At 38.6% G+C, this 14,813-nt stretch overlaps 1 protein-coding gene and 1 long non-coding RNA gene across 2 annotated transcripts in view; one reads left to right on the forward strand and one right to left on the reverse strand.

Moving 5' to 3' along the window:
• LOC126175659 (uncharacterized) overlaps positions 1 to 14,813 on the forward strand; it is a 191,978-nt gene that overhangs the window by 165,319 nt on the left and 11,846 nt on the right. The window lies entirely within an intron of this gene.
• Positions 1 to 14,813, reverse strand: part of LOC126175657 (ABC transporter G family member 23-like) — a 396,587-nt gene that overhangs the window by 5,160 nt on the left and 376,614 nt on the right. Inside the window, exons 16-17 of the mRNA XM_049922565.1 lie at positions 11,852 to 12,028; positions 11,378 to 11,464 (exon numbers count right to left, since the gene is read on the reverse strand). Coding sequence (XP_049778522.1) covers positions 11,378 to 11,464; positions 11,852 to 12,028 — 264 coding nt within the window. The remainder of the gene's footprint in view (positions 1 to 11,377; positions 11,465 to 11,851; positions 12,029 to 14,813) is intronic.

A 14,813-nucleotide genomic window follows, 5' to 3' on the forward strand; every position in this document is an offset into this window, starting at 1 on the left:
ACTCAAACAATTTTGATTCATGCAAGATGGTAAATAAACAAGAAGGGATAACACCCTTAAAGTTAGTGCACTTAAATGTGCAATATCTCACAAACAAACTAGACATTCTACAAATATTCATAGAGGAACACTTGCCACATGTACTAGTAATAATGGGGCATGTGCTAAAATGCAGTGAAATAATATATTATAAATTAGAAGGTTACTTACTAGCAAACAGTTATTGTAAGCAAAACCATAAAGGTGGTGGTGGGCATTTTATGTTAATAAGGATATAGAAGCTAAAAAAATTTCCTATCTTGAACACCACACCAAAGAAGGATCAACTGAAATAACATGTATTGTATTCCACAGTAATGATCTTAAGTTACCAAAGCATAAAGTGATTGGAGAAAATAGGCCACCAAATGCTGATGTAATGCTGTTTATGGATAAACTTAGTAGTGTTGTTGGTCAGGCCGGTTCTAATGACCTTACTATATTAGGTGACTTTAATATGGATGCAAAATCAAATAGTATAGTAAACTTGAAACTCAGTGATATACTAATCTCATACAATCTTGTAAATATAGTGAACTCTGACACTGGAGTGACAGTCACATGTTCCACTAGAATAGATTATGCTATAATCGACAAATATGTTATAGAAAAGGTAAATTACAGTAACTTAGATTTTTTAAATTCTGACCACTTTTGTTAGGTGATAGAATACAAAAATTCAGTTGTGCCTAAAATAACAAAAATTGTGCTACAGAAACGAATGCTGAATATCTCAAATATTAATGCTCTTAAAGACAAACTAGCGAATGAGAAATGGAATTCTGTCTACCAGGTAAGAGGGTCGGATGAGAAATGGAATGAATTCTACTCTACCCTACTGCATCATTATAAATATAGTTGTCCAGTCAGAGAAATCCAGAAGGTAGTTAAACACCATCGAAATGGAAGTAATCCTAGACTAAAACTCCCAACAAATCTGATTGGGCTCAGGCAGCAAGTACATGATCTAAACCAGCTTTATAAAGCTACTACTATGCAGGTTTTCAAGGAAAAATACAATAGGGCCAAGGAAACTTTTAAAACTGAAATTGTTAGCCTAAGGAAGCAGATTAACAGCAAAACAATAGAACAGTCTGACAACATAAGCAAAGCATCTTGGAAGCGGATTGACAAAAACCGAAAAGGTCCAACAAGATGAACATGGAACCACTCAGCATAAGACATGATGGTAACATTATAAAAAACCCAGATACTATATGTAATATTTTAATAACGACTACATTTCTGGTGAACAATCAACCCATATTATAAATTCACAGGTAGATACCCGATGCCATCTCACCCAGTGTACCGAATTTGGATTTGTGGAAGGGAATGAGCAGGAGGTTTGCAGGGCAATATACATGCTAAAGAAAAAATTTTCATCTAGATGGTGTATTCAATGCTATTACTAAAGCGTGCTTAAAAGAAATCTCTAGCCCTCTTACTCACCTGATTAAATGCAGCATTAGAGAAAACATGTATCCAACGGTTCTAAAAATGAGTGTAGTGAAATCAGTGTACAAAAAGGGAAGTGAGGAAGATGTCTCCAACTACAGACCAATATCATTAATTCTCACTTTTAGTAAGATATTCAAAAGCATTATCCTTTCTCAGCTAAGTGCCTTTTTCACAAAACATAAACTGATTGTAGATTCGCAGCATGGCTTCAGAAAAGAGCTAAGTACAACCACAGCAATTACACAGTTCATTCATGAAGTTTACTGTCTGTTGGACCAGAAGATGCAGACTGCAGGTATATTTTTGGACCTGACAAGAGCATTTGATAAGGTAAACCATAGGGTACTTCTTAAAAAGCTAAAATCTTATAGTATTGGAAATCAAGCCATGAACCTTCTAACCACATACCTGCTGAATCATAAGCAAAGCACTAAATTGTCATACAAACTAAATAATAAAATCATGAACTCCCAGTCCACCAGTGAATCTGTATTACACGGTGTACCACAGGGCTCAATCCATGGACGCTTTCTGTTCCTTATATATATTAATGACATTGCACAACCCATTAACTCCCATATTATAAGCTATGCAAATGACACATCAATCTTATTCTATGGGAGTGAATCTAATGAGCTAGAATCTCTTGCTACTAGTGGTGTAACAGAAGTAACGAAATACACTCCTGGAAATTGAAATAAGAACACCGTGAATTCATTGTCCCAGGAAGGGGAAACTTTATTGACACATTCCTGGGGTCAGACACATCACATGATCACACTGACAGAACCACAGGCACATAGACACAGGCAACAGAGCATGCACAATGTCGGCACTAGTACAGTGTATATCCACCTTTCGCAGCAATGCAGGCTGCTATTCTCCCATGGAGACGATCGTAGAGATGCTGGATGTAGTCCTGTGGAACGGCTTGCCATGCCATTTCCACCTGGCGCCTCAGTTGGACCAGCGTTCGTGCTGGACGTGCAGACCGCGTGAGACGACGCTTCATCCAGTCCCAAACATGCTCAATGGGGGACAGATCCGGAGATCTTGCTGGCCAGGGTAGTTGACTTACACCTTCTAGAGCACATTGGGTGGCACGGGATACATGCGGACGTGCATTGTCCTGTTGGAACAGCAAGTTCCCTTGCCGGTCTAGGAATGGTAGAACGATGGGTTCGATGACGGTTTGGATGTACCGTGCACTATTCAGTGTCCCCTCGATGATCACCAGTGGTGTACGGCCAGTGTAGGAGATCGCTCCCCACACCATGATGCCGGGTGTTGGCCCTGTGTGCCTCAGTTGTATGCAGTCCTGATTGTGACACTCACCTGCACGGCGCCAAACACGCATACGACCATCATTGGCACCAAGGCAGAAGCGATTCTCATCGCTGAAGACAACACATCTCCATTCGTCCCTCCATTCACGCCTGTCGCGACACCACTGGAGGTGGGCTGCATGATGTTGGGGCGTGAGCGGAAGATGGCCTAACGGTGTGCGGGACCGTAGCCCAGCTTCATGGAGATGGTTGCGAATGGTCCTCGCCAATACCCCAGGAGCAACAGTGTCCCTAATTTGCTGGGAAGTGGCGGTGTGGTCCCCTACGGCACTGCGTAGGATCCTATGGTCTTGGCGTGCATCCGTGCGTCACTGCGGTCCAGTCCCAGGTCGACGGGCATGTGCACCTTCCGCCGACCACTGGCGACAACATCGATGTACTGTGGAGACCTCACGCCCCACGTGTTGAGCAATTCGGCGGTACGTCCACCCGGCCTCCCGCATGCCCACTATACGCCCTCGCTCAAAGTCCGTCAACTGCACATATGGTTCACGTCCACGCTGTCACGGCATGCTACCAGTGTTAAAGACTGCGATGGAGCTCCGTATGCCATGGCAAACTGGCTGACACTGACGGCGGTGGTGCACAAATGCTGCGCAGCTAGCGCCATTCAACGGCCAACACCGCGGTTCCTGGTGTGTCCGCTGTGCCGTGCGTGTGATCATTGCTTGTACAGCCCTCTCGCAGTGTCCGGAGCAAGTATGGTGGGTCTGACACACCGGTGTCAATGTGTTCTTTTTTCCATTTCCAGGAGTGTACTTCAATGATCAGGGACTCAAGGTGAAAGTCACCAAATCTCAACTACTGACATTTAAAACAGGCAGTTCTCGCCACAACAATATGAACAGTGTGTGTAATATCTCTGCAACACAAAATGGTAACTGTAAATTCTTGGGTGTGTATGTTGGTGAAAATTTGCAGTGGGCATACCACATTAATTTTGTATGCGGAAAAGTTAGTAGTGCCATATATCTCCTCAGCCAGCTTGCAATGATAGTTTCTAGCCAAGCACTGAAATTAGTATATTATGGAACACTTTACTCCTTTCTCAAATATGGAATTGAACTATGGGGCTGTGCAGCTGATGTACATTTAAAAAGAATACTTCTACTACAGAAAAGAGCAATAAGACATATACATGGGTTGGGATATAGAGATTCATGTCGTGAAGTGTTTGTGTAGCACAAATATCTGACAATATATTCTCTATACATCTTCAAAATAGTTTTATTTTTTATAAGTCAACCAAAGAAGCTATCAAGGGCAGTGTTGTACATGATCCCAACACTAGAACAACGTGTAACTATTTCCGTAACAGAACAATGTTAGAAATGACTGATAGAAGTCCATATATCAGTGGTTTGATATGGTATAACAAGCTACCAAATGCTCTAAGAACGTACACTAGAAATGCTTTTAAAGCAAAATTAAAATCTTTTCTAATAGAAAAATGTTTATATTCTTTCAACGAATTTTAAGATACTGATTGTAACATGAGGCATTAGCATATCAGTTGTAATGTGATAAATGTAAAAAATAGACATAAGAAGCAACAGCTACTGAATATAGTGTATTTTATAAGTGTAAATATAACCATAATATTAAGTCTGACATTTGCAAAAGCCATCATTATGATGGCTCCACGCAAAGAAAAGGTAAATAAATAAATTTACACAAAACAGAGTCAACTTGTTCCTTTGCCTGATTAAGTTATTTTCATTATGGTTAGTAATAATTTTAGTGAACGCTTTGCCCATTACAAATTGGAGTCTTGTAAGTCTGTAGCTTTTTATGTATTGTCTAATCTTGTGTCTTGTGAAAGAACATAGTTTTAAGGAATTGTCTCATTTTGCAAATGTTCAATACATAATTTTACAAGTGTTTTTCTATAACTTTTTCTCCAACTCTTATCATTTTATTTAAACATCTCCTCCCACTTTTCCATTTATCATTGTGAAATAGCTTTATACACCTCATCTGTCATTACATCTGGAATGCCATTATGTTCACTATTGCTTATTCATCTCTTGAGTAATACAAACACTGAAATAAATCTTAAAATCTTGAGACAGATTTCTCCCTCTTGGCAACATTATTGAATAAATGGATTCACAGATTCCTTGCCACATCAGTTCTGTATCTAATCTCAAACTTTTGAAACCTCCTTCCATTGTCATCATCAGGAGATTGCAGTAGGCCAGTAGGTACTTTATTTAGTTGGCCAAGCTATGTCATTCACATGTTATGAAGTCATAGAAGTTCTGTATGCTACAGAGATTATGTTGATGTCTACGACTGAAGAACATTGATAGTGATGCTGATATTATTATATGGTGGATGGCGCCATTTTTTCCTGGCATTTGATGCTGAAAGGCAACAGAGATATAAGCTAAGATCTAAGAATAAACATCCAACACTTTCTTTCTGGTTGAATTTCATTAAAATTTTATGTAAGAATATTACAAGAAGGAAAGTTGCTACTCACCGTATAGCAGAGATGCTGATTGTGCGACTCAGCATTCCGCTATATGTGAGTAGCAACTTTCGTTCTCATAATATTGTTACATTCCATCCTCAATTTTCCATTATTTGATTAAAATTTTATGTGTAGACTGCATATGGCAGATGATGTTGAGTAGGCTTTCCTGTTACAATGCTGGATTCCTTGTGATATTTTTTCTTTTAGAAGAAAATTTTCTAATCTCAATGCAATAGTTTTTTCTAATATTTTACTAAGGATCATAATTAAATTGATTGGTTGGTAATTTTCAACTTGGTCAGTATTACCTTTTTTATGCAGAAGATTGACTATTGTAAATTTTAATTCAGATGGAAACAAATATTTATTTAAACTTTCACTGTGAACGAGAAGCGGAAAGAATGAGTGCTTGTATCTCTTTGAGATAATAGAAGAAATTCCACCCCACACAGTAGGGGCCTTATTTTGCATTTTATTTATGATTATCTCTATTTCAGCTCTATCTGTTTCTCAAATCTACACTGATTTTTGTACTTCAAAACGAGATCAATAATTATCGCAACCAGAGTTCATTCAAAAAATATCTGAATCTATAAAATCGGCATTAACAGTGCTTCTGATCATATAATAGTGTAAAACAGTCTCATTATCACTCCTCACTTGGTTATTGCTGACACTAAGCTTTGGTTTCTTGCTAAGTCCCACATTTATGTAGTTCCATACTGATCTGCTCTGGCACACGTATTCACGGCTTGTTTATATACTTTTTGACAAGACTGGTAGCTATTCCAAATGATGTCTCTGGGAACACTTTATACATTTTCCAAGTAATAAACATTTTCTCCTTCAGGTGTTTTACTTCTAAAGGCAGTAATAGATGGTTTTGGGCAGTTTTCTTTTTGAAAGTAGTGGCAAATGTTACATTTGAATAGGTAAATAAAGTGTTACAGAAGTTATTACACTTGTCTGCAACATTTTCTGCACAATATGCATCATTCCATGTCTCAGACTGCAATGAGGACTCTTAACTTCCCTAAAGATTTTTCATTTACATATAAAATTTCTTTCTTCTTCTATGTGTGCTGTGAATTTTGCATATTCAGTACGTCCACTGTCTGGCAAAGGCGATCACAGAGATGAAGGTAAATTGTGTCAACTTTGCAGTTATCTAAATTGGTGTAAATATGATCTATATAGCAAAAGGTGTAGTTAATTAGTCTGGTGAGGTTATCAACTCTGTCTCATAAATTATAACTACATAGAATGTCATTTACTTTTTCATAATCTTTAGTGTATTTCAAGATATCTATATTAAAATCTTCAGATAAACAATACCTATGTTCTTATATTTCCCACATAGAGTGTCAGTCATTTTTTCCATATTTTGTAACATATCATTGACTACCGCATGTTATTTGGAGATCTGTACAGCCCTGTAACAATCAGGGGTACTATGATTACCAACTAGTTTTATTAGACATTTAAAATGTCATTTCTAAAATGGGTTTTGTTATAAAATTGAGTTTTGTGAAATTCAAATGTTCTTTATAATATCTATTCTGATTGACTGAAATTATGGATAGAGCATGGCTGTTGAATTTAGTCATAATTACTAAATTATTAAATGAACTATGTTCTGTAAGAATGTTTCCACTGATCTCTACTTCTGTTACTGGCAGGTTAACTTTAATTGTTTAGATTTGAAAATATAAGTCTTTGTAAGATTACGACTTAAAGTCTTTGATGTGAACCAGTTGTATGTAAGTCTGTTCCATTATTCTTCTGGTTGTTCCTGGTGTGGATGAATTTGGGTTCAATGTCAGTATACTTTTCTCACCAGCTAACGCCTCTGTTTATGAAGAGTACTTCATTGTCATCTGTAAATTATTTATTTAGGTCAAGGAACTGAATATAGTTTTACTCTTGTGATATGATTTGTTACTGTAGCACTTTTTCTATTTTTAGCGGAGATGCTGAGTCATGATAGGCATAATAAAAAAATCACACAATTAAAGCTTTCGGCCATTAAGGCCTTTGTCAGCAGTAGACACACATACACACATGCACACACACAAATTCACATAAACACAACTTGCACACACATCTGCAGTCTCAGAGAGCTGAGACCACACTGCGAACAGCAGCATCAGTGCATGATGGGAGTGGCGACTGGATGGGGGTAAGGAGGAGGCTGGGGTGGGAAGGGATTGTATGGTGGGAGTGGCGGACAGTCAAGTGTTGCAGTTTAGATGGAGAGAAGGTGTGGAGGGGGGAGGGGGTAAGTAGTGCAAAGGAGAGAAATAAAAGAAATTAAAAGACTGGGTGTGGCGGTGAAATGATGGATGTGTAGTGCTGGAATGGCAACAGGGAGGGGGCTGGATGGGTGAGGACAGTGACTAACAAAAGTTGGGGCCAGGAGGGTTACGGGAATATAGGATGTATTGCAGGGAAAGTTCCCACCTGCACAATTCAGAAAAGCTGGTGTTGGTGGGAAGGATCCATATGGCACAGGCTGTGAAGCAGTCATTAAGATGAGGGATATCACGTTTGGTAGTGTGTTCAGCAACAGGGTGGTCCACTTGTTTCTTGGTCACAGTTTGTCAGTGGCCATTCATGCAGACAGACAGCTTGTTGGTTGTCATGACTACATAGAATGCAGCACAGAGGTTGCAGTTTAGCTTGTAAATCTCATGACTGGTTTCAGAGGTAGCTATGCCTTTGATGGGATAGGTGATGTTAGCGACCAGACTGGAGGAGGCGGTGGTAGGAGATGTTTGGGACAGGTCTTGCATCTAGGTCTATTACAGGGGTATGAGCCATGAGGTAAGGGATTGGGAGCAGGGTTTGTGTATGGATGGATGATTATATTGTGTAGGTTCAGTGGACGACGGAATACCATGATAGGAAGGGTGGGAAGGATAGTGGGCAGGACATTTTTCATTTCAGGGCATGACGAGAGGTAATCAAAACCCTGGTGGAGAATGTAATTCAGTTGCTCCAGTCCCCAATGGTACTGAGTTACGAGGGGAATGCTCCTCTGTAGCCAGACTGTGGGACTTTGGGAGGTGGTGGGAGACTGGAAAGATAAGGCACGGGTGATTTGTTTTTGTACAAGGATGGGAGGATAATTACAGTCAATGAAGGCTTCAGTGAGACCCTCGGTATATTTAGAGAGGAACTGCTCGTCACTGCAGATGCAAAACATGTCCCATACATCCTCCTACCACCACCTACTCCAGTCCAGTCACTAACATCACATATCCCATCAAAGGCATAGCTACCTCTGAAACCAGTCATGAGATTTACAAGCTAAACTGCAACCTCTGTGCTGCATTCTATGTACACATGACAACAAACAAGCTGTCTGTCTGCATGAATGGCCACTGACAAACTGTGGCCAAGAAACAAGTGGACCACCCTGTTGCTGAACACACTAACAAATGTGATATCCCTCATCTTAATGACTGCTTCACAGCCTGTGCCATATGGATCGTTCCCACCAACACCAGCTTTTCTGAATTGCGCAGGCGGGAACTTTCCTTGCAATACATCCTATATTCCTGTAACCCTCCTGGCCTCAACCTTCGTTAGTCACTGTCCTCACCCATCCAGCCCCCTCCATGTTCCCATTCCAGCACTACACAGCCGTCATTTCACTGCCACACCCAGTCTTTTAATTTCTTTTATTTCTCTCCTTTCCGCTACTTACCCCCTTCCCCCTCCACACCTTCTCTCCTGCCCTCAATCCAAACTGCAACACTTGACTGTCTACTGCTCTGAAATGAGAAATTTCCTGCCCACTATCCTTCCCACCTACTTACCCCCTCCCCCTTCCGCACCTTCTCTCCTGCCCTCCATCTAAACTGCAACACTTGACTGTCTGCCACTCCCACCATACTATCACTGCCCACCCCAGCCTCCTCCTTACTCCCACCCAGTCGTCACTACCATCATGCACTGGTGCTGCTGTTCGCAGTGTGGTCTCAGCTCTATGAGACTGCAGATGTGTGTGCAAGTTGCGTTTATGTGTGTGTGTGTGTGTGTGTGTGTGTGTGTGTGTTTGTGTCTACTGCTGACAAAGGCCTTAATGACCAAAAGCTTTAATTGTGTGATCTTTATATTGTGCTTATCACGACTCAACATCTCCACTATACGGTGAGTGTCAACTTTCCTTCTCTGGTATTGTTACATTCCATCCTGGATTTTCCATTGTTTGATTTTTCTATTTTTAATATGATGTCATCTACACAAGGAAAATGCCCCCCTTTGATGCCAAATGTTTCAGTTCTCCTAACCATATTTTATCACCTACACCACTGAAGAGCTTAGCAATGTCACAATGAATCACAACAGGATAATTTTGCTTGTTTAGGTCTACCAGAACAGATTTCGTGAGAATATATAATGCTTTCTCTGTACAGAAACCTTTCCTGAAGTGAAGGTGAGCTGTTGTTCAAAGATTCTTTTTAAGAAGTTGCTTCAGTATACTGTTATAAGTTACCTTTTTACAAATTTTTAAGACTGTAGGAGGAAGAAAGATTAATCTATAATTAGAGGTTACGTGTTTGTCTCAATTTCTAATAAATGAGTGTTGCTAGTGGATATTCCACTCTTTCATGATAAACTCCTTGACTCACTGAGATTACCAAAGTATCTGAAGGGGTTATTCCTAAGTCAGTATAATAGAAGAGAATCAAAGTATTTGAGATTTGGAGCTACAGAAGATTGCTGAAAATTAGGCCGACTGCTAAGATAAGAAATGAGGAGGCTCTCTGCAGTATTGATGAAGTGAGGAACATATGGAAAACATTGACAAGAAGAAGAGACAGGATGATAGGGCATGTGTTAAGACATCATTGAATATTCTCCTTGGTACTAGAGGGAGCTGTCATGTCATTTTTACCCCCTACCTAATGGATCACATACTAAATCAATATATCAAAGAGCGTTGTATATTTGATTTGCTGCTGAGTCTATATTACACTTACACTTAATTCTACCATGTATGCTGTCTGGCTTGACTGACACCAGTAGTAACTTATTACTTATGTACTCTAAGGCTGCTATCTTTTTGTGAACTGCATGACTAATTTCTCTACATCAAAAACAAGTTGACAATCTTTTCTAAAGAAATGCCTGGATATTGCAAAGATTTACATAAGGAAAAACCTCCTACAGATAAGTCCATTACCTGTAAAGAATTTGTTTTCCACACTCATAGATTACAAGGAATCCTTCAAATATTACTAGTATACTACTTGTAAAACATGTAATCTACAGGACCAAATAAAAAAAAACTAATAAAATCAATTCTCAGGTTATCTCTAGATGTGCCTGCATCTGCCATGTTCATAGAGTTTTGTGTCAGCAAGAAACAAACATTATTCACCATGTGATTAATATATATCATGAACAGTAATAGCCCTTTCACATTTATGTACCTGGCAGCTTACAATTATACGTCAAGTTTGCTCTTGATCCCAGGCTTTTGCTTTTCCTTGACAACTCTTACTAACTGACTCATCAGAGTACACATCATGGCCTAACTCAAAACTTAACTCTGAATAATCTTTCTTACTCTTCCCTGACACACAGAATTGTGTAAATAATGCATCCAGGAGAACTGCACTGCAGGGTGAAAGCTCATTTCCGGGAACAATACTTAGGCTTTGACTAAACTGTTTTCTGCTATTTCTTTCACCTTGGAAGAGCTTATACAAAGTTTGTAAGAGTATCAGATAGGTGCTGATAAACTGATGCTTTCGGGCATCCTGTCAGATGTGTTTGACTGTCTGAACTGATAAAATTGTTGCCAGTAAAAGGCAAAAGTCAGAAATTTGAGAAACAGTGCAACATAAAATACCAGATTATGTTTTTACATGTAACTTTGTAACTGTAAAATACAACTGAATATTTACCAGCACAAAATGGAAGTTAAGATGGTGCTTAATGTGCAATGAAGCAAATATAAAAAGAAGATACTATTAACAAAATTTGAAACCCTATAACACATTGCCTTCATCTTATGTATTAAAAATGTGTTTCAACATACCACTGAGGTTCAGATAGGGGAAATAGCTTCCCATAGACACATAGTTTGCCATTGTGAGGTCTGAGCAGACAACTGTTATCACCAAACCTGTAATGAAAACATATTATTAACAGTGATTTCAAAAACTTTAAATCACAAGCTACACAGCAAACAAACAAGTTCCAGTGATTATGCACTATGTTATGTACAATCTTTTAATGGTGCATTTGAAGTATTGGTGCACACTGCCTAACTATACTGCCTGATAAAAGAAGTGAAGCATCCAGAATGTACAGTTGGCACTGCAGTAACTGTGTGATGCCCACAATGTACAAAAGTAAGTGCTGAGGCAGTCCTGTTGTGCTCTATGTAATCTTAGAGTTCCATTAGATTTAAAGTCTTTATCACTTGTAAATGGCCCTTGTAAATTAATAAACTGCCAATTTCATACATCATTTTAATAATGAGGAGCATTATTACACTGTATGAGCTTACCATAACATATTCCACTGAGACCTTGGAGGAATGCCAGAGCTGACACTGTTGCATAGTCTCCATCACAATTGAGATCAAACACTAGGAATGTCATGAGCAGAACCTCAAACAACTGAAGAGCCATCCAGAAAGAGTAGCACAGCAGATGACACAGCAGTACCTCCAACATTGTCACACCTAAAATAAGTCAAATCATCACTGTGTAATGCTTATCAAACTGTCTCATAGAATAAGTACTCTATATCCATTATTTTAGTTAACACTGTCACATTTTATGTTGCCCTAGAGTCATTATAACAACACGAGACTGTGGAAAAGTGGAAGTGCACTGTTAAAACACTATAATACAAACTTTGTTAAAATGTGTACTTCAAAAGCAATTAATTGAAGGTTGTGATTGCTACTGTTTCCTTTTTAATCTTTTTAGAGCTAGAGCTGTGACATAAAAAATATGAAGATATAAGATGTCACATTATAACTTTATGTGTTTTTGTTTTCTTAGAGAAGTGTCAAGTTCATATTTTGTATCAGAGGAGTCAAAATGAAAAATGCACAAATTTAACATTTCCTCATTTATTGTTCCCCAGTTTTTGCTTAGGTCTTTCTTCAAATATTATCTTGCAGATTGTGGACACTATCAGACAGAACACACAGTACTGTTTTCATAAGTAAGCTTCCAGCACCTACTACACAGTTGGCTAATAACAAGGGTATTCCTGGGTATGTTACCAAAATAATAACGTTTTGAAAATATAATATAATGGTATGGGCAAAAAATCTAATCACCAAGTGGCAGCAGGAGAAAACAAAAATAAAAGTTAAGGAAATGTGCAAGCTTCTGAAGCCAGTGACTCCTTCTTCTGCCAGAAGGGCTGAAGGGGAATGAAGAGGGATGAAGGAAGAGGACTGGTGAGGTTTAGAAAATAGGTAAAATTATGGAAAAGTCACCCACAACCCTGGATTGGGGTGACTTAGTGGCTGGGATGAGAAGGAAAAATTGATTGTTGGGGACTGCATTGGATGAGATTTGAAAACCTGACAGCTTAAAGGTGGAAGATATAGTAATATGCAAAATAGATATTAATGACAGAACACTGTGTAAGTGATGATAAGAATATGTTACAATGGTAGACATGTGAGGTGCTAGGGTGCAGAAAAATAGATACGTTGAGAAGTAAAAGATGTAGAAAACTAAAAAGAAGTCAAAAAATGGATAGTTACTGAGAAGAAATGCTGAGACCAAAGAAATTAACATAAATTAAGACCATGTGGGTGGTGAGAACCAAGGACATCTTGTAAAGCCAGTTCCCAGCTGTGTAATTCTGAGAAGTTGGTGTTGGGGGAGTCCTGAGTGATCATAGTGCATCCTAATTGATGTTTAACTAATTTAAGTAACTGTAAGTCAATGAAAAATATGTTATTAACAAATCTCACACTGCCCTTAACTGTTACAAATATATGTAGACCAGAAGCTGTGGCCTCCAGGAGAGTGTTAAGGCAGTGTTTGCATGGTAGTGTGTTTGAAATCAGTGTAAATTCAGTTAAAGTTATTTTCATAAAGCTCCAATAAAAATAAAATGTGTGTGTTTGTCACTTATTTAGAACACCACATTAATGTTTTTTCAAAATTAAAAACCACAAAGACAGAGTCTGTAGCAAAGACCTTAAAATCCTCATTCTTGATGTGATAATGATGATGCAAGATGAGTATTATCCTTTATTTTGGTAACACACAACTACCTCTTTTATCAGATTTGTGAAATGCTTTGTTCTCATTATTTTAAAGAAGTAGCACACAAAATGACAAACTATGATTTTTATAATGGCTTTGTTAGTTGTTTATTTTACAAACTCATATGTCAAAATTACATTAATGTTAAACAATGGAAAATCCAGGATGGAATGTAACAATATTATGAAAAGGAAAGTTGCCACTCAGCATATAGCGGAGACACAGAGTTGCAGGTAGGCACAACAGAAAGACTGTCACAATATAAGCTTTTGGCCAACAAGGCTTTTGTCAAAAATAGATCTCTCTCTCTCTCTCTCTCTCTCTCTCTCTCTCTCTCACACACACACACACACACACACACACACACACACACACACACACAAAATCAGGGCTGCTACTCAGGTAGCTGATGTGTGTGGAGTGTACACAAAGCTTTTTTTAGTTAATGCGACTCTCCATCCAATCCAGATAATGATAGCAATAGAAATATCTGCATAAGCTTGAGAGAAATATCTCATATACACGAGAGTATTAAAATCATAATAGTAAACTGGTGAAGCATTCACAATGAAGTGCTTGAGTCTGAAGTGCTCCTGAAAAACAGAGAAGCTCACATAATATGAGGTACAGAAAGCTGGCTGAAACCTGAAATTGGTAGCAGTGAGCTTTTTGGGGAAAAGTGTATATTGAAAGGATAGGCAAATTGGAAATAGAGGTGGTGCTTTTGTCGTAGTAGACAGGAAACTCAAATCCACAGAGATGAGAACTGAAGCTGCTATCAGGGGTGGACTTAAAATGATAATTGAATCCTTCTGTTGCCCACCAGACTCATTTCCTAATGTAGCCAAAAACTTCAGAGAAGACTTCAGTTCACTTGTACATAAGTTCCCAAATCATACTGTAATCATCAGTGGAGACTTTACCCATCCAACAATTAGTTCAGGAAATTACAGTTCTGTTAGTGGTGGCTGTGATAAGGCATCCTGTGGAACATTACTAAATGCCTTTCCTGAAAAGTACCTAGAACAGATAGTAAGGAACCCCACTTATGACAAAAATATATTGGATCTAATAACAACAAATAGACCTGACCTCTTTGAGGATATCCACATTAAAACTGGTATCTGTGACCATAAGATGGTTGTGGCAGCAATTATTACCAGAGTACAAAAGACAACTAAAAGAGGCAGAAAGATGTATATGTTCAGTAAACTACATGAAAAATCAGTA

This window comes from Schistocerca cancellata, chromosome 3 (assembly GCF_023864275.1).
Source record: "Schistocerca cancellata isolate TAMUIC-IGC-003103 chromosome 3, iqSchCanc2.1, whole genome shotgun sequence".
Taxonomy (NCBI): Eukaryota; Metazoa; Arthropoda; class Insecta; order Orthoptera; family Acrididae; genus Schistocerca; species Schistocerca cancellata.